The sequence below is a fragment of the Oryctolagus cuniculus genome, chromosome 2 (assembly GCF_964237555.1).
Source record: "Oryctolagus cuniculus chromosome 2, mOryCun1.1, whole genome shotgun sequence".
In the NCBI taxonomy this organism is placed as follows: domain Eukaryota; kingdom Metazoa; phylum Chordata; class Mammalia; order Lagomorpha; family Leporidae; genus Oryctolagus; species Oryctolagus cuniculus.
Genome location: NC_091433.1, coordinates 184,034,100 through 184,059,002, shown reverse-complemented (window position 1 = coordinate 184,059,002; position 24,903 = coordinate 184,034,100). Strand labels below are relative to the sequence as shown.

General features: G+C 39.2%; 1 protein-coding gene across 2 annotated transcripts; it reads right to left on the bottom strand.

Annotated features, from left to right (window-relative positions):
* Window positions 1–319: 319 nt before the first annotated feature.
* Window positions 320–22,904, bottom strand: NT5C1B (5'-nucleotidase, cytosolic IB). Of its 2 annotated transcripts, XM_002710043.4 has the most exons (10): window positions 22,746–22,904; window positions 20,675–20,764; window positions 20,145–20,327; window positions 19,421–19,558; window positions 17,682–18,164; window positions 17,417–17,584; window positions 15,939–16,068; window positions 12,494–12,616; window positions 11,919–12,103; window positions 320–690 (listed from the first exon to the last, which is right to left on the bottom strand). In XM_002710043.4, exons 1-10 carry the CDS (start codon window positions 22,776–22,778, stop codon window positions 358–360), a joined length of 1,866 nt encoding a protein of 621 aa, XP_002710089.2. In that variant the 5' UTR covers window positions 22,779–22,904; the 3' UTR covers window positions 320–357. The 2 variants fall into 2 exon arrangements, with proteins under 2 accessions (XP_002710089.2, XP_002710090.2); XM_002710044.4 differs by lacking the exon at window positions 20,145–20,327.
* Between the last annotated feature and the right edge of the window lie 1,999 nt (window positions 22,905–24,903).

The window sequence follows — 24,903 nt, the reverse complement described above, 5'->3', positions numbered from 1 at the left end:
CCATTTATTCCATCTATAAGCATCCCAATATGAGCAATGTTTTGTGAAGCTTTGCAATCTTCTGAAACAGCCCCTTAAACATTTAAGCATTCATGTACTAAGCCTAAAGAGTCATCCTTTTGACTTACATAGAGATAGGTGCAGTGGAATTCAACAGCGCTGGCAACTTAAAGGCAAGTAGCTTGAAGGTAACTTGAGAATTCAAATGTGTTCCAAAATATCAAGAGAAAACATTTCCAAAGGAGCTAGGTTCTGACGTCCAATCTTCTGAAACACCTATCCAATTAGCCTAAATATCTAAAAGAAGCAGCATCTGTAATACCAGACTGTCAGCTGTTTTATTTCTGCTCCCCATCCCTAATTGTTGCATTTTTGATGAATGCCATAAGGTACATGAGCCGCGATGGTGCCGCATTTTTGTGCCCCTTCAATGTGGAACATTTGGTCATCAAAAAAGATGTGGGGACGGATCTTCACCAAGATGGGACCTTTGGGGGCTCCGGCAAGGAAAAGAGCTTCGTCTATCTCTAGACCCCAGCGGCGAAGTGTCTTCAGGACACGGGCACCTGAACTGGCTGCACTCCTGGCTGTAACTAGGTAGGTCCTGATGGGACAAAGTAACCGTTCATCTTTGGCATAAAACTTCTTTTGCAGTCTGCCTAAGTCTTCCAGGAAGCCTTTCAAGGGAGCCTGTGAAAAGAACATATGTCACAGCTGTGATCCTGTAAGCCAGAGGAAGTGATCGCTGAAAAAATTAGAGCCTTACATGAGTGTGTGTGTGTGTGTTCGTGTGTGTGTGTGTATGTGTGTATCAATATAAATGCTACATGATGTGCACTGGTATGAGGCACAATGCTGAGAGCACAATGCCGAAAATCCCTACAGTGCAACCACCCTCGCATTCCTGGAATAAACCTAGGATGGCCATATAATTTATCTCCTAAACCCAGATATTTTGAATATGAGAGAATGCATCTATAAAATGATTTAACTGGGACAACAGATACAAACTATGCATAGTAAACTGGGGTAGATAATCCCTCTAAATAAACTCCAGTTGGTCAACAAAGTACTATTTTTAAAATTTTCTTTTTGTGCATTGCACCTTTTAACTGTGTAAAGTATATCTCTTTGTCTAATTCAATGACCTTTTTGACCTGAATCCAAGCTGGTCTTATATTTGCAGTTGCCTTGTATCTCTTCATACTTGCTTTCATTAGTAACCTTGCTGAACACTTAGTTTTAGCTGTATCTCTTACTCAGAACATAGAATCGGATTTTTCTCTGTGATCCAATCTGAAAGTCTTACTTTCTAAAACAATAGATGAGATTTTTATTCCATATACTTATCCATATTACATATATACTTAGTATTGGTTTATTACATATATTATGTATATATTACATATATACTTAATATTGGTTCCACATTGTGATTTTTTTTACACTTCCTGTGCTTAAAGACTTTAACAGGCTACACAGTAATGCATATATTCTTTGTGTGTATGTGTATTTGTGGGTTTTCTGATGTTTAAGAGCATTTGCTTTATTTCTTTTGATTGGTTTCATTTGTAAGCACAACCTTATAATACCCTCAGTCCTCTCTATTTTTTTAAAAAATCCTAGGTCTAAAATTTCCTATTTTTTTCATTATCTAATTTGGGTCTCCTATTTAATATTGCTCAGTGTTTACACTTATATTTCTAAATTCTATTTCTACTTATCAACTTTACATTTTATCCTTTGGTTATTGCAACTGATGATATCAGCATATTTACTCTTCCACAGACCTTTTTCTAATTTCTTTCCATTTTTCATTAGTTTTATATATATATATATATATATATATATATGATTTTATTCATTGTGAGAACACACATTTGTTCTGTAATACTTGTTTTTGCATGAAAATCACATGGAAATAATAATCACCAGGAAAATAATGTGCTATCACCTGTATAGCTGTTTTCCTCTTTACTGAACTTTTGGCTGGATGTGGAATCCATGATTTACATTTTCTGTGCATAAGATTTTATGAGTGATACTCCACTGTCTTTTGCTATCAAGTGCTGCTGTTGAGCAGCTTAAGAACAGCTTGATATTGTCCCCAACACAGACACACACACGGCTTAGGGACTTTATGAACACGGCTCCTAAAATTATTCATCCCTGAGGTTAAATAATTTCACTAGTCTGTGCCACAGTGATGATCATGCTGATTCTATTTCTGTATCACACAATATGGGCCTTTAATCTTTTCATCATTTGCCACATGCACTAAAATCTTCTGGTAATTCAGGAGTGCTTTCTTGATTTATATTTTATGTAAATGTTCATGTTTGCATGTAACCACACCCTGCTCAATATAATTTCAGTGTATTTCTTCAGGGCTTCCATTTATGCATATGTTAGGTTTTCTTTACCTGTAATTTATTTGTCATTTTTATCTCTAAAATCTGTATTTAATCATATTCATTTCCAGCATCCTACTATTTCACATTTTATCATCTCTTCCCTGATTATTGTAGTTCTACTTTATGAAATGCAATAATGTTCCTGATTTTGTTCTTTCCCTTTTTTTTTTTTTTTTTTTTTGCTGTTTTTTTTCCTCGTATCTTTGCTTATGTTCTGTCTTTGCTGGTTCTCTTTGTATTACGCATACCAAAGTAAATTGGTTTCATTGGAACAGTTGGCTGGTTTCTGGGCAGTCAAGGATGATGCCTGAACACTGCCTTGTTTTCACAGTTCAAATGTGCCCTTCTTTTCTGCTGTTGTGAAAACTGTTTTCTGGAAATGAATTGTATTACCATTTTCTTAGTCTTACTTTCCCTGAGGTTGAATTTATCAACAAAACTGAATAAGTGTACTTCCTAAAGATAGAGGCATATATATATATTTTAAAAAACAACCTATAACTTTGTTTTTGTTGGCAATAGCAGCAAAGTTGGAGTGGTGGTTGTTGGTGGAGCCACCTTGGTCACAATTTGTCTTTGAAACACAGAGAGACATAGTTCTTGTTGCTGTGAAAAATTCCAAAGGGAAAAAATGGAAAATGCTGAGTTTATTTCACCTTATTCAAAGCAGGCAGCCATCTCATCCTCTTTTATTTGTTTTTATTATGTCTTCTCATAATTTATATATTTGTAGAGTCATGCAAGCATAGAATTTATCAATAAAATATAGAAATAGTAAGGAAAGTTACTAAAAAATAACTTTTTAAGGAGTCATATGATTTAAAACATTTGGAATTTCCTTAAGATGTAGAAAGCCAGAAAAACTGTTACTCCCACTCTAATAAGAAAAACCCAGACAATCTGAAAAAATCATAGCTTTTGTTGAGATCATCAGTAAGATGAGATCACTGGACAACCAATTAGCATGTGATCTAAAGAAAACAGGCATCTTTCAAGGATAAATGGAATGCAAGACCTGGCACACTTTGGGCACAGCAGTGGAAAAAGAAATACCAGACACTGCACAAGCAAGTATGAACAATTCAAGTCACGTGAAAAATTGATAAAGGAAAAGTGTGGGCTGAAGAGAGATGATAAGAGCCCTGGGTTCTATAAGCACAATAAGTACACCATATCTTTCAGGCTCTTGTCCATGGGTTGCAGTAGATACTTAAGAGAAAAATGCCAGGAAAGGTAGAAAATAAGAGAAAGTCATCCTTTGTGGTACAACTTTGAGTGATGTGAACAGCTGTCAATGTGGCAAAAGACTAAAACTCCATTTGGTCACTTACACCTTAAGGAATAAAAGGCTTAAACTGCTAGCAGGGTTTCAAGACTGTTAACCCACCATAGCATATGGAAAGATCCACTGTTACCATGGAAAGATGAAAGGAAAAAAATATTCCTAGAAGAGTGAAAATAAATGTATTATGGACCCAGATCATTGAACATCCACTATCAATGTGAGAAAGGCAGGGTCCAGGAGAAGGCGTCATCTCTAACTGTAGGGAGATAGGAGGAGAACAGGCAGAGAGAAGCAACAGTTGCCAGGGTTGAGTGTGGAGACCTCGGAAGCACAGGCACACAGGGAAGGCCTACAGCTTAAAGTGGAGCAGGAAGACTGAGTGAAATCTTCTCATAAACCAGTTTGCACCCTCAGATGCTTCATACCAGAAAGGTTTGCTGCTTGTGTGCCAAGATTACCATAGTAACAAAAACAAAAACACGTTCAACACTTGATTAGATTGATTCAATCCATCACAATTGTTGCTAGTAAAAGAAGAGGAATGTTCGTTACCAGGCAAAATACTGCTTATCAAAACCAAATAAATGTACTTCCTAAAGAGAGAGACTTACACATATTTAAAATAATAACCTATAGCTTTGATCTACACATCTACACACTGTGATTGGCAATCTATTAAGTATTTATAAAACCATAATAAAAGCAAACAGAACAAAAATGGCATTTACTCTCAAGAGACATTAAAATAATAGATTTGTTGATGACCCTTATGTCATGAAGACAACGGAAGGAACTGAAAATAGCCATGGTTAATATCTTTAGAAGTCTACAGTATGAGCAGATAATATACACAGGTAGACTAGTTTTTTGGTGAAGAAGATGAAAAAAATAATAATTGAAGGTAAATGCTGTACATAGACAAGGAATGCCTTTAATGGTTTTGTCAATAGACCCCACATATCTGAGGGTAGTCAGTAAGCTTCAAGGTGGGTCAATAGAAATTACACAGATAGAAAAAGAATAGAAAAAAAATAACACAGTGTTTAAATGCTGTCACATACATGCACACCATACCCAAAGTGCCAAAACTCAAAGAAATGCAGAAAATCTTCAAATCAGCTGGAAAAAAAAGATAGACATGTTAGAGGATCAAAGATAAAAAATTTCAAAACATTTGTCCCCAGAATCTACACATGTCATAAGACAATAGAAGAACATTGTTAAAGTGCTGAGAGAAAAATATAGTGAGAGAAAATATTTTTCAAAAATAAAGAGAAAAAGGACTTTTTCAACTAAGAAAAACAGGACTCAGTACCAACATATTTGTAATTAAAGATCTCTGGCAGAAAGAATATGATAGTGTGGAAAAAAATTTGACCTGCAACATAAAAGGGATATCTCTGAAAATGGTTAAAATGAAAAGGAACATAAAAGACAAATTTTGTCTCATCCTTATTCACTCTAAAGATTAACAAAATCAAAACTAGTAGCAAGGTATTATGAGTTTATAGTATAGATAAAATTAAAATATACTTGTGTAACAAAAATAGCAAAAAATGGAAGAGAGATAATATGGAATCTAAAATATACACATAATAAATCTAGAGGCAAAATGGAAAAAAATAACAATAGATGAAATACATAGAAAACCATAAGAAGACAGTAGATTTTAATCCAACCTAACCATCAATCATATTAAATTTAAATGATTTGATAAACAGCAATTCAAACAGGGATTGTTGGATTACATAAAAAGGCAGCACCAAGTATATCTATGAGAAAAATAAGTTAAATATAAAGCCAAATGTACAGACATAAATTGGCTAAAACTAAGAGTATAAGAAAAATCAGGTATACAAACATAAATTTAAAAAATGACCCAACAAACAGCTGCAGTGATTACATGAGTCTCTGCAGGGGTTACTGCATACTGAAAAGAGATTGCTGAGTTACCAGTAAGAGTATTATACTCCTAAGTATCTGGGTATCTGACAGCAGATATTCAAAATATGTGATGCAAACTGATGAAAAGGAAAGGCAAAATATCCTTAATTATACTTGAAAACTTCAACATGGCTTTTTCAATAGGAGATAGAAGTAACGTTGCTGACAATATAAAAAATCAAAACAATATGATTTGAATTAACTTGCTTAATATAACTGACATTTATAGAGCACTGACACCAGCATTGGCAGAATAAATACTTTTCAAGTACACATGACACAGTAACCAAGTCAGATCATATTCTGGGCATAAAACACATCCCAACAAATTTAAGCTGTTATAATACAAAATTTATTTTCTGATCACAAGAGAGTTAAACTTGGACTCAATAAAAGAAAACTCCAAATAACTGGCAGTCAATCTACTCTTAAATAATGCATGGGTCAAAGAGGAAGTCACAGGGAAACTTAAAAAAATCTTTTTTAATTGAACGAAAATAGCACCATCACTTATCAAAATTTGTGGGACACGGAGTTAAAAGGAAATTTTATAGCAGTAAGTGCTTATGTTAGAGAAGAAGATAAGGCTCCAATCAGCGACTTTAGCTCCCATATTAAAAAATGTTAGGAACAACTGGTTCAAATAAAATTGATAGACCTCAGTCCACACTGAAGAAGAATAAAAAAGACAAAAATCATTAATCTCAGAAATGAAAGTAGTGATACATCATTAATATTAAAAGCATAATAAAGTATTGTGAAAAAGCTTATGTCCATAAATTCAATGGCTTAAATGAATTAGAATGATTTCTTTTTTTTTTTATTAATTATTCACATTGTGATTTAATTACTGCTGCACACTCAGCTCATTCTTCATTGTCTGGATCATCTATATATACTTTCACTGCCCTTTCCTTTCTTTTTTTTTTTTTTTTTTTTTGACAGGCAGAGTGGACAGTGAGAGAGAGACAGAGAGAAGAGAGAAAGGTCTTCCTTTGCCGTTGGTTCACCCTCCATTGGCTGCCACGGCCAGCGCACCGCACCAATCCGAAGGCAGGAGCCAGGTACTTAACTTGGTCTCCCATGGGGTGCAGGGCCCAAGTACTTGGGCCATCCTCCACTGCACTCCCTGGCCACAGCAGAGAGCTGGCCTGGAAGAGGGGCAACCGGGACAGAATCCAGCGCCCCGACTGTGACTAGAACCCGGTGTGCTGGCGCCGCAAGGCGGAGGATTAGCCTAGTGAGCCGCAGCGCCGGCCTTAGAATTATTTCTTGAAAAATATGATCCAAGGCCAGTGCTGTGGCATACAGGATAAAAGTGCCACCTGCAGCACCGGCGTCCCACATAGGTGCCAGTTCAAGTCCCTGCTGCTTTACTTGCAATTCAGCTTCCTACTAATGTACCTGGGAAAGCAGCGGAAGATAGCCCAAGTGCTTGGGCCCCTGGACCCATACAGGAGACCCAGAAGAAGCTCCTGACTCTTGGCTTTGGATCTACCCAGCGGCCACTTGGGGAGTGAACCAAAGGATGGAAGATCTCTCTCTTTCTTTCTCTCTGTCTCTGTCTCTCTCTCTCGTAACTCTGCTTTTCAAAGAAATAAATAATCTTTAAAAAAGTAAAAATATAAACTCATAAACAGAGAGAGGAAAGGAATGAGAGAAGAAATCCAAATAGTAGATTGATAGCTATTAAAATAGTTGAATTGTTAGTTAAAACCTTCCAACAACAACAAAAAATCCAGGCCCAGATGGCTTCTCTGGAAAATTCTGCTAAACATTTAAAATAGTTTGCATCCCATTTTATTAAGTTAGCATTACCCTGTTACCAAAATCAGATTAAGATATTTCAAGAAAAGAAAACTATTGGCTTATATCCCTCACAGACATGAAGGCACAAAAGAAAAAATTCCAAATTTCAACAAATTGGATCCAGCAATATATAAAAAAGGATAATGCCACATGACAAACTAGAATTTATACCAACAGTGCAAAACTGCTTCAACATTGAACAAATCTACCAATGTAATATACGTATCAACCACTGAAGATGAGGAACCACATGCTTCTCCCAATAGATGCAAAAAAAGGCACTGGTCAAAATTCAACATCCATTTATTAGAAAAATTCTTAAAAACCAGGTATAGAAACTAACTCCTTCAACATACAAAGGGCATCTTAATGAATATATACATAAAATACTTGAGTGTGACAGACTGAATGATATCCTCACAAGATCAGGAAACAAGGCAAGGATGTCCACTCAGATCTGTTATTGATCATTGTACTGAATGTACTAACAAGATTATAAGGCAAGAAAGATAAAAGAGAGCATGGAATAAAACTGTCCTTATTGCAGTCAAAATTATCATCTACTTAGAAAATCTCAATCTATAAAAATGTGGTTAAGGATAACAAGATTGTTTGTAGAGTACAAGTTCAGTATATGAAAAACAGCTATTTTTCCTTATATTAGCACTACCCAAACAACATTAAGGATTTTAGAAGTACAATTTATAGTATTACATTTAAAAATATGAAATGTCTAGCTATAAATCTATAAAATATGTAGTGTCTCTCTTTGGAAACTTACAAAACACTAATGAAAGAAATCAAAAATGACCTAAATAAATGGAGCAATATACCACACATCCATGGACTGAAAGATTCAATATTGTTAAGATATCTGTTCTTCCCAAATTTAGCTATGGATTAAATACAATTACAATGTAAGTTCCAGCAGGACTTTTCCCCAGAACTGCTTATTAAATCTATATGAAAAGAGAAACAGTTTTAGAAGATATTAGGTTGGTGGTCTAATGAGACCTGATCTTAAGACACACTATGAATCTACAGTAATCAGAAGTGCATGATACTAATAAAAGGATGGATACCTACATTACAGGTACATATCAGAAAATCAGTCTTTTCAGTAAACTTAGGTGGGACAATTAGGATGTCCATAAACAGAAAGAAAAGAAGTACACCAAGGCACTTTGTTCAAATACAAAATTAACTCAATTATATTGCAATCCAAAGTATAAGCCACAGACAAGAAATAAAACATAAAAGCAATTCTTTATGACTTTGAATTAGGAAAAAAATTCTTAGATATAGTATTAAAAGTGGAATTCATAAGAGAACAAGTTGATAAATTTGACTTCAACAAATTTCTGTTTCTTCTTACTAAAAGACATTGAAAAATAGTAAAAGGATGAAAAGACAAGCACAGAATGAGAGGAATATTTGCAAAACACATCTGACAAAAGGTATTATCTGGAACAATTAACTCTCAAAACTCAATAATTAAAAAAAAACTTATTAAAAAAGCAAGATGTTCCACCAGAGAAGATAAATAATGATTAAAAGCACTGGATAACATACTCAATATAATGTATCATTAATTAATGCAAAGTAAAAAGAAAATGAAACTGCTAATACCAAATGACATCAAAGATGTAGAGCAACAAAATCTCTCATACAATGCTGTTAGCAATGCAAACTGTCATCATCACTTTGAGAAATAGTTTAACAGTATCTTATAAACATATACTGCCCAAGTTTCCTAGCAATTCCACTCCAAGGTATTTATTCAAGAGAAATGAAATCTGTTTATACAGAACCTGGTATGCAGATATTTAAAGTGGCTTCATTTGTAAACGGGAAGACTAGAAATGTCCAAAATGTTCTCCAACAAGCAAATTAGTAACAAAAATATGTTACATCCATAGAATAGAGCACTATTCAGCAATAAGAAGGAACAAACTCTGATACATGCAATGACATGGGTGAATCTTAAATGCTTAATGAATTAAAAAAATTGGTTTCTTATGATTCCACTCATGAGACAAAACATAAAAGTATACGAATGCAGGTCTGATTATTGGCTGACACGGACTGGAGATAGGAGAATACAGTGAATCACAGAGGAGAATTGTATGGTTTCATTAAACTGTTGAGTACTTTTATTTTGATAGTGGTTTCACAACTGCATATGCTGTTGAAATTCTTACAACTATCCACTAAAATTGGTGATTTTACTCTATGTAAATTATACCTCAACAACATATTCAAACACAAACACACCTACACTCACATACACACAGGCCATTATCCTAGACTGCTGAGGCAAATGTAGAGATCAAATTAGGAGACACTGCTTGGTTTTCACTGCGCCATACTGAAGGCTCATAAGCTGAACTGAAAATGTCAGATTCTCTTCAGCTGTCCTGTTTTCTGGTGATTTTCAGACTTCCTCCATTTGAGAAAAGTGGGACATTGTCATAATCAAACCACAACCGCTGCTAACAATGTACTTGATTATCTTCAGGAGGTAACCGTACCTTGTGACTTCTTTCTCATCAGTGGAACATACCTTACAAAGCCTTCTGACCTTTATGGAAAAGCTATACTTCCTATGTAAAGAAATAGCATTTTTTTTACACTGACAGAGGGACTACATACTAATAGCAAGTAGGCTTACTAGAAATTTGTTGGACATTCCTGTAGTAAGTAGGTTTGAATTTCACAATTTCAATTGTTTAGTGGATATAAAGGTGACTTGTTAAAGAGCAAAAATAGACAAGTGGGACTACATCAAACTTAAAAAGAAAATTCTGCATGGCTTAGGAAACAGGCAGTATACAGAATGGAAGAAAATGTTTGCAGGGCTACATCTGATAGGGGATTAATTACTAAAATATCTAAGGAACTCTACAACTTCAAAGCAAACAAACCAAAGCAAAACCAAAAAACAAATTATGCAGTTAAAAATGGACAAAGAACTTGAGGAGTTATTTCTCTAAAGAAGATAAGCAAACATGCAACAGGTATATGAAAAGGTGCTGAATATCACTAATCTCATTAATCATCAGAAATGCAAATTGAACCATAATGAGATATATATCAACAGTTAAGGTGGCTATTACCAAAACCAAAAGATAGTAAGTGTATGTGAGGAAGGATATGGAGAAACTGGAACCCTTATACACTGTGGGTGGGAATGTAAAATAGTGCAGCCAGTATGGTAAACAGAATGGAGTTTTATAAACAAATTAAAAATAAAACTACTATATAATGTGACAATCTCACTACTGAGTATATCTAAAGAAAATGAAATCAGGGTCTCAAAGAGATAACTGCACTCCCATATTTATTTCAACTCTGTTCACATTAGCTAAGCTTTGGAAAAACACAAAGGTTTATCAACAGAGGAATGAATAAGGAAATGTTATATATATACATGATGCAATATGATATAGCCTCCAAAAAGAAGGGAATTCTGTTTTGGGGAACAACATATATTAACCTGAAAGACATTTTGCTAATATGAGGAAGTTCTAGAGATCTGTAATATATGACAGTATGTACAGTTAACATTATTGTATTCTACAATTAAAAACTTGGGAGCTAGGTAGACTCCATACTAAGTGTTCTTACTAAACACACACACATACACACATAGTTTAAAATTTCTTGCTGTGACATGAGGTTACATACTGATAAAACATCTCAGCTTCTAATTAGTCTATTCATGGTTTTATAACTGTAAGCAAAAATAATATTTAAACTTAATTTAAGTTCAAGAATTCAGAAAAAGACAAACTCCTTGGGAACATCCATAAATTAAAACTGAAGGATTCATCAGTTCATATTCAGTTTGGAAAATATTTTGATGTTTCAGATTCCTTTTACTTCAGAAGTTGTGCATTTTTTGTATTTCACACCTTAATTTTAGCACTTCAGCTCATAGATGATTTCCAAAAAAGCTAAATATTTAGTTTCAGGTTGATTATGTGTTCATGGTCTGTGCTTATTTGAGGCTCATTATTTGATTCAGTTCAAGCTCTTGGCTTTGCAGATTTTCTTAATTAAGTGATGCCTTTCTTGAGTTTCAAGTAAAGGACTGAGAGACTCAACAAATGTTTGCTGCTGTACTGAAAATAATCTTACTATTTTGAGAACCTATTATATTGTAATGGCTTATTTGTAAGCTGTATTACCCCTGTTATTTATAATTTAGAGTGGGTGAACTTGTATGATTGAAAGGTCATAGACACATTTCCAAAAGGATAGAAAAAAGAATGTAAAAAAAAAAAGTCAGAAGCAGATGCTGCAAAGAGAAAAATCTCACCAAAGAAAGAGAGAAAATTGTAAAGGATAAGAGAATGAGAAGAAGTGGCCTGCCTAAAATAATGTAAAAGTCATCACAATGAACAAATATCTATACTCATACTTTAGAAAATATGTAACTCAAAACTGTTGTTCACTGAACCTACCTGAGCAAGAGGCTTATTCTCAAACGTAGTTTCGTGTTGAAAGAATTTGTCTAGCCCGTGCTCCTTCACAGTATGTTCAGACTCATCAGAGAAGAGGACAGCATCCCCATCAAAGGCCACCCGGAGCTGTGTGTCACAGTAAGCCATGTCTTTGGCTCCGTCATACATTGTCGCAGAGGCAATACCTGACAGATCATGGAGACTGATTAATATTCTTCTTAGAGTCATGAAATTTGCTTTCTTCCATTAGAAAAATATTCTCCCAGACCTTGAGTTTCCTCTCTAGCTATTACCTGGTGACTCAACTCCCCTCTGTAACCACACAGTTGTCTGCACTGCCTCTGTTACTATATGAATGGGAAATGTAAAATAAGTCAAAGGACAATCCCTGAGGATGTCTACCTTCAGAAAGGTCAGCGTTTTAAAGGGCCAATTTATGGGCTGCAATAGGGGGGAACACCTTAGCAGATAACTCTACAAGAACATAAGGCACATAATAACACATGATCCCACCCTTAAGGAATCATTAGCGCATATTTCTGTATTAACCAGAGGGACAAAAATCAGACCAGTACCTTCTTGTATTGCTTCTTGTACTTTTTCAGAATCTGAAGAAAGATACAGGTTGGTAAGATATGCCTTCAGATAACCAATGGGACTTTTTCCACCAGTCAGACAGAAGCGATCAATTAGTAAGCCTATTTAATAACAGGCAAGAAAGAGTTTGTTATAGTCAAGACTAAAGACTAAGCACTGAAAATACAAGTGAAAGTTGCATTAGTAATAAATGAGTCAATTTGTAAATGCAAGCGACAGCTATCATAGAAATCACTGAAGTTTTAGAACTACTTTCATAGTACTGATATTGAAAACATTTTCAGCTGTTTTGTGTAACAGTGGCTGTGCTTGGTGCATTAGCATAGACCAACATAGACCTTGCCAATTTGCTCTCACAAGAATTAAAGCTGCTATTTTAAATAATTTGAGGGAGATAGAGAGAGAGAGCAAATCTTCCATCTGCTGTTAACTCCTCAAATGACTGCAATAGCCAGCAATGGGCCAGAGAGCCAGGAACTTCATCTGTATCTCCCACATGAGTGGCAGGTACCTAAATACTTGGGCCATTGTCTGCTGACTTTGCAGGTGCATTATCAGGGAGTGAGATCAGAAAAAGAGCAGCCAGGGCTCAATATGGCTCTCTGATATGGGATGTCCATTTCCCAAGTGGTGGCTTAACCTGCTTCACAACTGTGTTGTCCCCTAAGGCAGGCATTAGTATCCTCACCACATAAAAGGAAGGCATAAAAACGTGCACAAGCATAAGATAGACTTCCAAGTATCTGACTCTTGTCTACATCAGAACAACTGTCTTTTCCTTAAACTATAACCTCTTGTTGTAAGAGCTAATTAAGGTGTGGCTCTAGTTTAAGTACTACTTCTGCTTTTGTTTCAATAATAACACATTAGTAATAACCAGTTGTATTGGAGTTAAACTATTTTTTTTAAAAAGCAACAAAATACCCAAAGTTGTCATTCGTTCCTGATTGAAATGTTAATGGAAGCATTCGCAGAATGAAAAATAATATATCATTAAATGTGTTTCAAATAAGTACCAGTTTAAAAAACACACATACATTGGCTTTTGGAGAAAAGTGTAAAATATGTACACTATGCTATGGATATGCTATGTATTTCTCTGTTTTATGTTTTTCACTTCTTAACTTGACTTCAAGGAGCCGTCAAGGCAAAGGCTTTCTCTGTGTGATCAAACTTCTCGTTCACCACAGATCCAAGTTAACGTTTAAAGGTTTCACCTCTCCTTCCCTCTCTTAAAATCTGATTCTTCCAGTCTGCTCCCCAACCCTCCCCCCCACACACATCATATGCTATGGATGAAAGCATAAATTGGCACAAGCTTCTAAAAAGTAGCTGACAGAATGTATCAAGAACTTTTAGTGGGTTTATACTTTTCAACCCATTTTTCCCTTTAAGATATTTATCCTAAAGGAATAATTTGACTTTTGATTTCTATAGAAACAGCTCAATCCAGAGTTTGAGTAAAGCAAAACTCATTCAACATTGTGGGAATAGTTATAAAAAGTCTAACATCATGCATATAGTAAAACATATAGCTATTAAAATTTTTTGCAGGTATAATATATGATAACTTAATAACTGTACTAGATATGAAGCAGAATTAACAACCTTTGTCAGTTGCTTATCATCAATATGAACCAAGAGAGTGTGTGGGTTCCATCAACAGTTGGGGCAGTGTTAACAAAATGCATTTACTTTTTTCACTTAAGCCAATATTGGGCCTAAGTGGCACAAAAGTGAATTCTGTGAATGCTTAAATAGGGATTTAATGACCCAGAAATTGTATGGTGACAGTAGGGCTTCAGAGATGATTAAAACACCATCCTTCCTCTCAAGGAGATCATAGGTCACTGAGTAGCCACATATGTAAAACGATTTTTGTATAATAAAGACCTTAACAAAAAGAGAGGCTTTCAGTACAAGAGAAGGGAAATAACTAACTTATGAGTGCACGGTTGTTATTCCATAAACAAGGCTCCAATGAGAGGCTGAGCTCATTCAGTTCACCAGCAGAATTCACTGGTAAATAACTGTGATTCCTAGCTGTCCAGCCTTGATGGACTCAGTGTGGTGAGGGACAGAGAGACTTAAATCATCTACTAAATAAAATAAGATCAGAAGTGTAAAAATAGTAGCTTTCTTTTATTGAATGATTACCATATGCCACTTATTTATGCTAAACCTTCTTACGTATGTTTTCTCTCTTCAGTTCATAAAACTATGAGGGCTGCATTTTTAAGTAAATTACTAGCTTTATAATTAGGATCATGTAATTAAAACTCCTTGTTTGTAATATATCTTGATTACTAATAAACAGGCCCAGTGTAAGCCTAGAATTTAAATAGGCCCATTTTTTATTTAATAAATGTGAATTTACAAAGTGCAACTTTTGTATTATTGTGGCTTCCTCCCCCCGCTCCAACCTCCCTCCCTCCCGCAGCCCTCCCCTCTCCCACACCCTCTCCCATCCTGCCCTTCATTGAGTTTCATTTTCAATTACCTTCATATACAGAAGATCAACTTAGCATACACTAAGCAAGGATTTCAACAGGCTGCACTCACACAACCGCACAAGGTATAGGGTATTGTTCAACTAGTAGTGTTGTCTTTAAGTTTCATAGTAAAACACATTAAGGACAGAGATCCTACGTGGGGAGCATGTACCCAGTGACTCCCGCTGTTGATTTAACAGTTGGCACTCTTATTTATGACGTCAGCAATCACCGAATAGGCCCAATTTAAACCTTATTTTGACTTGACATATTTATGAAACTGGGTGTATAACTTAGAGAACAAATCAAAGGTGCCTTGATTAAGATGTCAGATAATTCTGTAATAGGGAAAATGGGGACTTTCTCTTCAAGTCCCAATACACTGATGAAAAGCTCTAAAGAGACAAGAATCAGTCACACTTTCCCTGTAAAGGAATAAAGACAATCTTGCTAGCATGAGTGTGTATTTGATGTGTGTGTGTGTGTGTGTGTGTGTGTGGGTTGGGGAACAGACTGGAAGAATCAGATTTTAAGAGAGGGAAGGAGAGGTGAAACCTTTAAACGTTAACTTGGATCTGTGGTGAATGAGAAGTTTGATCACACAGAGAAAGCCTTTGCCTTGACGGCTCCTTGAAGTCAAGTTAAGAAGTGAAAAACATAAAACAGAGAAATACATTGCAGGACCTGGGATTAAGACTTTGAAATTCACACTTGACAAGTTAAGTCCAGAGCTTTGAGCCCAACTCTGCGCTGAAGTTAAAAATGAACATGGCCTCTCTTGTTCTGACATAGGCAAATAAACATTCCTCGCGCAGAAGGGGGTGTCAGTATCAAAGACGCTGCAATGGGTCGGCCACAGTTAGCCAAATAGTATGGCTTCGCTCTTGCAGAGCTGTGAGCTGGCCTTCCACATGGTATTTATTTTACTTACCGTAGTGATTGACGCTGTTTATAAGCCGCACTCCCACTTGGGCATGGTTATTAGTCATCAGTACAATATCAAATAAGTCCTGTTCATCAGGATACAGATCCCGGAGCCGAGAATTGACATGCTGCAGCGCCTGCAGGTTACAAACATGGTGTGTGAAGAGGGGCAGGCAAAGTGGGCAGTGGGAGGCTGAGAAAAAGCATCTCATCATGGTCAAATTCAAGCTCTAGAGATGCCTCACTGAGGGTGATGGCTCCTTTAAGGCAGAGTTATGCCATTCATTTCTGTATTTGTAGCCTTACATGCCTGGAACCTCAGCTAATGTGCATTGAATGCATGGAGAATGTTGAAAATTATGACAACACTTGATTTACTAGAATTCTCTCTAGGGGAGAAGTAGAAAGATCAGCCTAACCCTTTAATCTATTTTGTCTATGTCTTGATTTGTAAAATCTGCCTTTCTTGATAATCTAATACTTTTTTGTTCTGAAAAATAAGGAATGTTGTGGCCAGTATGTGACACAGCAGGGTAAGTCACCACTTAAAATGCCGGCATCCCATATTTGAGCACTGGTTGGAGTCCAGCTGTTCTACTTCTGATCTGACTCTGGCTAATGTGCCTGGGAAAGCAGAGGAGGATGGTCCAAGTACTTGGGTCCCTGCCATCCACATGGAAGACCCCAGTGTAGTTTCTGGTGCCTGCCTTCAGCCTGGACCCACCTAGCCATTTGGGGAGAAAACTTGTGGATGGAAGATCTTTCTCTGTCTCTCCCTTTCTCTCTGTGTCACTCTGTCAAAGAAGTGAAGAAATCTCCATTCAAAAAAAGAAAAATAAGGATTGCTTCAGGAGTTTACCTGTCATACTTGCTCAGATGCTGGGCTAATCACCTCTGAACCGTTTCAGTGCTAAGTGCAGATGATGCGGAAGGGCACACTGTTTTTAAAAATGGTTCTTTAGAGCTGGTTTCCTCCCTTGCTTCTACCATATTCCATAAGCACTTTCAGCCCACAGCTTGTAGCGGTGTCACTTGTGTGCACGGTGAAGATGCTATTGTGTAATGTTTGTATGAGTTATGTGGGGGATCAGGGTTAAATGCGATATATTTCTTGGTGCATTCACGTCCCTAAGTGCAGGGAGCATCTAGATTTTCCTTTTATGCTATGTTTGGGGCCAAGCAGATCAAGTGAATTCTATCACATTTTAATAAGGTGTTCTAGTTCTCCTCAGGCTTGTAAACTCAACACTGCTTCTTAGCACTCTTAGCGAGGGCGCAAAGGCTGCTGCTAGAGGGGTTATGATTAGGACTTCGGGGAGGGAGGCCCAGCACCCACATGCTGGGCTGCGAGCCCTGGCGCCTTCCACAGTGCAGATGCCTCTGCAGAAGCGCAGAGTGGCCTGGCGAACCAGAAGGGGCGACGGGGACAAGGGCAGTGCAGGAACACCAGGGCAGCTGGAGGCCAGTGGACAGCTTGCCGAGTACCTTGACGAAGCGGAAGGCGGGCCCCGGCGTCAGGATGACGTTCTCGTTGGTGAGCTGGTACTCCATGTACTTTTCCAGGCCCTCTTCCTCGTAGATTTTGAGGTCGTCCACCATGTTGAAGAGCGCCCGGGATGAGACGGCGATGGTGATGGCGTTCTTGGGTTTGGGCTGCAGAAAGGGAAGAACGGGCGGACAGTAACACAAACAGGAAGGGGACAGCCGGGGTCAGGACTCCCCTGGCTTGGGGAGGGGCTGCGGCGCTCACCGGCCGGGGGCGCGAGCAGCTGGGGATCTTCTCATACAGCGTCCTCACGGATGACCAGTAGGCTTCCTCGTCGTCGTCTTCCTCCTGCTGCCGCGCCTGCTGCATTTCGGACAGACAGTCGCTGTCCAGCTGCATGGAGGCGGGGTAGAGCACGCGGCGCTGGCCGTACGACTTCCACTCCCGCGACTGCGAGCGCAAGCGCGTGTCGTCGCAGGTGCGCCCGTATTCCCGGGACTCGCGGACTTCGCGCCCCAGGCCTTGATTCCAGGGCTCCGGAGTGTCGTAGGTCTTGGTGTTGCGCCTGCTGCTGGGCTGGGTCTCCGGGGGCGTGGGCTGCCGCAAGTCGCGCGCGTTGGAGGAACGCGGCGGCGTGTTAGGCCGTGACTGCGACTGGTGTGCGGATGGCTGCGGCCGCGGCGGCGACGCCTCATGTTGGCTGGGGGAGGTGGACGAGGTCCGGGAGGTGGTGGAGCTGTTGGGGAGCTACAGCAAGAGAGCCGGAGCTGAACTGGAGCCCTCTCGCTGGGGGTGCTCCCGCCCCCATCTCTGCCCAGCTGCCCTGCAGGCGCTGTCCCTGCCCTAGCCCTCTGGTGGATCCTGAGGGGGGTCAGGCATGTTAGGTTCTGGGCGCTTGGGATTTCTGTCAGCTACAGGCTGCCTGCTTTCATTTCGCCGCCAGTTCTCCCAGCAGCAGATCACACGTTTTTGTTTGTTTGGTTTTGAGTGGACAGGACTCAGACTCTGTTCCTCACCCCAAGGCAGCTGGGACATCGTTTGCAAAATTCTGCCGCTTGCCTGCCACCTGCCTGCCCAGTCAGAGGCCTCCAGGTAGGTCAGAGGGCTGAGTCATGGACCTGCTGGCCCCCCGGCCACCTCTCCAATAACTGCATGAGCAAACAGCCTGAGGTTCTCAGGGCGCTACACAGCTTGCTGGGGTCCTCTCTCTCCCCCTGTTTGCAGTGATGGCTGAGAAGGGCCCAGCCTGGAGACCTGAGTGTGGAAAGCTTTAGTGCCTCCAGGGCCAGCGGGCGCCCCACTGCAGAGGTCACCTTTCTGGTAGATAGGAGCCCTTCCCAGAAGGTACCCCTTTACTTGCATGAGTGAGTGAAGCATCCCTTATTGTTTCATTTTTTTGTATGTGTGTGACTCTTTCATATGTGACTCCAAAGGGTGTTCTTGATGAGATTATTGAGCTAAACCTGACAGAAATACGTGGCTCTCTTGTTGGCTGGGTCTGTATCATTCTCTCTGCATCCAAAACCTTATTTTCAATATATATTTAATAGGACCAAGCCTAGTTAAGGACTCCAAACACACAGAATGTAATACTCTTCAACTTCTCTCTTTTCATGACTTTTTTGTTACCTCTTCTGAGTGTCAGGGGTACTCAATAAATATTTGTGGAAGGAAGGAAGGAGGGAAGGGAAGAAAGAAAGAAGGAAGGAAGTTGGAAGGAAGGAAGGAAAGGAGGGAGGAGGCCTTGTGCAGTCTCTAGAGCAAGGGATCCTGAGATTAATCTTAGACTCTATCTTGTATTAATGTGGCTGAGGCATGTTTCTCTGGGCTTCAGTTTTCTCAGTGGTAAAATGAGACTTATAGGGAGTTCTTGTGAGAGCAAAACTAGCTCCAGCATAGAAAGTGCATAGGATATGCAGGACGTGTAGAAAGCATTAATGAATGCTAACTAACATGGTTGGCATTATCTGTCACCTCCTCCCCTTTTTCATCTCCAGCCATACCTTAATACTGGTGTTCCTGCTTCTGGGCTCATCTGCTGATGGAGCCCTGGTGGAGGGGCTCCGTGATGTTCGAGACCATTGACCTCGCACGAGATTCCCTCGAGAGTCTGTGTTTGTCACTGGCAATTCTTGGGATCCCTGCGGAGGACAGAAGACAGCCCATGGTGTAAAACCCCAGCGCCCACTCCTACGCTTGTGCCTACAGAACAGCTATGCCAAGCCACAAAGCCCCCTGGCCTCTGTGGCCCTTATTTCAATCTAAGCCCTCCTGTGTTATTCTGTCTCTGGCCCAAATCCTAAACTCTGTGAGAAGCAACAAAGTGGGGGTTCCACCCAGCAAAATATCTGAAACCAAGAAACAAATCTAGTAGCTCATATTTTGTCACCCATGGCTCTTCTTGCATGGGACTTAGAAGAGCTGGTCACATTTCCTCCATTTTCTCCAATTCTTCCCTTAAGGATAAACCTATGAACAGATATGAAGAAGCAATATCTGTCACTTTTTCCAGACTGCAGGGGTGAGGCAGCTGGTCCCTGAGGAAGGGTGTGGTAAGGCTCTAAGGCACTGTACAGAAGGCCACAGAGCTCTGAAGCATTCTTCTCAGGAGGAACACATAGAGGAGGCTGTGGAGGGGCAAGTGGAGAGTTTCTAGTCCTCACGTCCTTCCCCTCACCCGGCTGCCTGGGGCTCCCCTCCAAAATCAGTAGTGCGATCTCTGCTCACCCTGATCATGGTGATCTGCTGGCCCTGCTGCCACAACAGGCACATGTGAATATAAATACGGATTGTGCGGCAGGGGCTAGGAAGGACTGTTCCCTCAGCTGCATAAAGGCAGCGTCTACACGACGAGTGACCACGCATGGGGCACCATCTCAGCGAGTGATTCGGATTGAATGCACGCCTCATCTGAAAGATTGTGCAGAAAATGGTGGTCAATGCAATGGCCAGACTCCCCTTCCCACCCTGATCTGAACAACAGCCAGTCTCCTCTACTGGGCTGAGCAGAGGAGACTGCTGTGGTCTCTACACCACGTATTCTGTATGGACATGGGACGTGAGGGCTGTGGGGGAAGGCAGGGGCCAGCTACTTCTAGTTTTTCCTTAATCTCCTCATGAGGACATTGGACTAACGGCCCTTAACACAGATCGTGACTGCTCAGTCATCTCTCCCAGACCTTCCCTGATTGCTAACCTCTTCCGTTGTGCTTTCTGCTCTTTGTTTTTTTTCATCAGTGGTATAAAGGCCCACTCACCTGAGAATTCAGACGAACTCCCGACTTCTCAGAGTCCCTTCTTTTCTCTGCTTCTAGGCTTTCTTTTGAGTACCTCATCCCGGCCTCATTCTTAATATGGAAACAAGGAATGTTTATTAATTTTTAATCTCAGAGGCATTAAAAACCTTGGGTTCAGGGATAAAAGGATAAATAAAACATTGACTTTATCTTCGCCAATATAAAAAATATAAACAGATATTATCGTTCCCTGTTCTCACAAGCATGAGTAAAAATACATATTTTATAAGTAAGGATTATATAAATTTTAATATAAATTTATGGGTTGATATATTTGAGGCATAAGGCATTTATCAATAAAAAATGATTAAATGGGAGTACCCCATGGGTGACTTTTCCAGGGATCAGCAGGATTTGGATTTAAATCTGATGGTGCTTACACAGAGCAACTTTTATTCTTTGCTTCTTTGCAGTTTGTAGATAGTTTCTCATGGAACTTTTTCTTTTGCCATGTAGAATTGAATATTTTCCTGTTTTTTTATTTCCTAATAATTATAGTTCCAGATCTAAGCCTCTGTGTTATGAATGTTATTTGAAAAAAAAAAAAGGGCCATAATTCCATAGAGATCTACTGGCAGACATGTCCTCTGTTCTCATCAATTCCCTAGAGCATCTGTAGTGAACAGAGATTTCTTATTGACTAGTAGGGAAAACTGAGTAGGAGAGCACATGAAGGTAGCCCAATTTATGGAAATCTATTCAAATAACTGGTTTCATCTTCAGTTGGGGGAAACACTTCTTTTTTTTTTTTAAGAATTATTTTATTTATTTGAAAGACAGAGTTACAGAGAGAGGCAGAGCCAGAGAGAGGTCTTCCATTCCGTTGGTTCACTCCCCAAATGACTGCAATGGCCAGAGCTGAGCTGATCCGAAGCCAGGAGCCAGGAGCTTCTTCTGGGTCTCCCACGTGGGTGCAGGAGCCCAAGGACATGGGCTGTCTTCTACTATTGGGGGAAACACTTCTTTATACTATTTCATACTATTTCAATAGCTGCGATGACATCAAGACTAATCTTATGTATTTGTTCAAGAAGCTCAGCTTTTAGGTTAGACCATGGTCTCCCAGGGTAGTTCCTGTCACTATCTCTGTTCCATGTCCTCTTCAGGAAAAATTACACAAATGTCAGTTGAACGAGAAATGACTGCACAGAATGGCGAAGCTGAGCTGTATGCTTGTTAAATTAGATCTATTTTTTTTTTTTTTTTTTGCGTCAGTCCTCCCACTCTCCTCCCCACCATTAAGAGCCACCATAATATCCTTCTACTTGTGTTCCAGAAGACATCTTAAATCCAATGCCTCTTCTCCATTCCTATACCATGGCCTTGTTCCAAGCTTCAGGTCATCCTGTTCCTGTAGTCTTGGAGTATAGCCTGTGGAACAGGTTTCTGTGGTGTCAAATCCTCCCCACTTACAGGTCTGTAAACTCCATTTACTTAAAGCAGTATTAGGAGACCATAAATCTAATTGTGCTTTCTTCCTGGATAAATGGCTCATTCACTTGGTGTACACCTCATGGTGTACTCTGACCCACCACCCTCAACTTGCATGTGCTTCATCCTCCACATATCTATATGTTTTACTTAAGCCAAATGACCTCTATTTACTTACATAGCCCTCCTATTACTTCATAATCTCTTCCTTTTAATGTTCTTCAAAACCCAGCTCAGTGTGTCATGGGCTGGTTCCCAGAGTTACACATTCCTCTGGGTTGCCTGTGTCCTTTGCACGTCCTTTTACTGAGCACTTAATTGTCCTTTATTTATGTATTCTAATTCCTACTAGGCAATGCATGCGTCAAAGACAAAGACCGTATTTCTGTCTCTTACCACTAACATATGAACATATGCTCAGTAACTGCTAAGTGGATTGACACCCCATGTTTTATCTCCTTTTCCTCTACTTTCATCCTTTCCTTCCCCTCATTCCCTTTTCTACATGTAGCCATTTTCTGAAATTATTTCATCATTGTAGGGCACTCACAGAGGCAAAGGATTGATTGATAATTATATTTCTTAAGCTCCCTTCACTCACCTTCTTTTTCTGTTTCAGAGATGTTTGACTCATTTCTTTATCTGTTGAACTTCTTTTGTTGTTATGCAGGTTTTCATCTCCCCAGCTCCATTTCCCGTTGCTTCCCTTCTCAGTCTGGCTTTACATTAGAATGTTACATTTATGACATCACATGCGCTTCCATAGTAACAAACTGTGTGAATACATGACTATATTTTTTAAAATTGCATGAAAGCATTTCTTCACATTTGAGTATGTCTACTCAAAATCATTGTCCATGTTTTTAGGAATTTTTGTGCAAACATTATTTAAATGTTTAATATATAATGATATTATTACCATTTCTTTCTTTTTGAGTCTTTTTAAGCATTTTTCTGACATTCATAATATTCTTCCTGTTGTGTTGTACAATTTCTGGTACTACCAAAATAAATGGCAAACTCATTCTTTTTAAAGATTTATTTTATTTATTTGCAAGGCAGAATAAGAGAGACAGAGACAGAGAGTAAGAGAAAGAAGAAGAAACAGAGAATTCTTTCATCTGCTGGTTCAGGCCCCAAATGGCCACAAAGGCTGGGGCTGGGCCAGGCTGAAGCCAGGAGCTTCCTCCAGGTTTCCCAGTGGGTGCAGGGGCTCAAGCACTTGGGTTATCTTCCGCTGCTTTTCCAGATTAGCAGGGAGCTGGATCAGAAGTGCAGCAGCTGGGAATTGAACCAGTGCACATATGTGATGCTGGCCTCACAGGCAGCAGCAGCTTTACCTACTATGCCACAGCACTCACCTAATAAACTCATTTTGTGGATACAATCACTTATCATTATTATGTTGAAACTATGAAAGGACAATGTGAAAGATCATTGTGGTGATGGACAGATTATTTATGTGTAGCTTGATTGTACCAATGTCAATATCCTGGCTGTCATACTGAACGAAAGTTTTGCAAGATGTACCCTTAAGGGAATTTGGAAAAAATATAATGAGATCACACTATTTTATTTTTAAACTTTCTTTGAATCTATGATTAATTTACAAATATAAAAAAATTAACTTAAAACACATACATACATACAGACACATACACACACACACGCGTACATACAGATTGCTGGAACTCACCCACTGTTTCAATTTTTTGGAACAGGGCCTAAATTCTGTATATCTGGCAAGTTCCTAGATGAAGCTGATACTGCTAATTTGAGAAGCATACTTTGATCATCACTGAGCTAGCGTAATTAGGAATTAATTCTCCATGCTCACACTTAAGCTTTGGCAACTCCATTGGTTCCATGGGAACAATTCATAATCCTCATCTGTAGTATCAGCTATTGAAGGAAAGCCCCTCACTAGTGGGACCTCCTGTCAAATGGGCCCGTCAGACCTCAGTGCTCATGATGGAGCCTTACCTTTGTTCAGTAGGCCACGTCTCACTGGCTGGGCTGTAAGCACTTGGCCAGCAACTGCTATGCTTTCTTTTGACCACCTCAATAGGAAAGGAGCTGTCCACGCTGTAGGTTCACATCCTTGGCTGCACATTAAAATTACTTAAAGTCTGTTAAAAACCCTAGTGCTCAAGTCATAGTCACAGACAGGTTTAGTCAGATTTTCTGTGTGTAGGACCTAGAAATCAGTATCATTTGTGATTGGCTTGAGAGCTAACCGCCAAGCTCTGTGTGGGATTTCTAAGATACCTAACTTTTTCTCTGTTTTCCCCCTACCTTATCCTTCACTACTTTGGGTCCAGCTCCCTAGGTTCCATAAAGGGTGAAGCAGTACCTCCTCAGCAGGCTGGGCTCCCAAGGTCAAGCCTCCATCTTTGTTCCCTCCTCCCATCCCTTATCTCAAGTTCTCACAAGGTGCATCACTTTTATCTCACATACTAGATACTCTTTTAATTTCATTAGTCTTAAGTCGCCACCTTTTCCAGTGAACCAATCAGGAATTTCCTGTCTGACCTCCTTATCTGTGCTATAGAGGAGTCCTTTTTAAAGTCTTTCACTCCCTTACTTAAAACACTTTGTAGGGAATCATTCTTTTTCAAGGAACAAATTGCAAATAGATTAGTCTGATGTGGAAGCCTTATTTCCTGATTCACCTGCTTCCCTAGCCTCAAACTCTGAGCTTCTCCTATGAAACCATTCTCCCTACCCTTTTCAGGAAAAGCTGCTTTATTAAGATGTTA

Excerpts from the sequence above, each read along its gene's own strand:
- NT5C1B (XM_002710043.4), bottom strand. The coding sequence starts at position 22,778 with ATGAGTCAAACATCTCTGAAACAGAAAAAGAAG. Across the intron at positions 19,559-20,144 it reads AGCAGATCACCATGATCAGG|GGATCCCAAGAATTGCCAGT; the intron begins GTGAGCAGAGAT and ends TGTCCTCCGCAG. Across the intron at positions 18,165-19,420 it reads GCAGGAACACCAGTATTAAG|CTCCCCAACAGCTCCACCAC; the intron begins GTATGGCTGGAG and ends CTCTTGCTGTAG.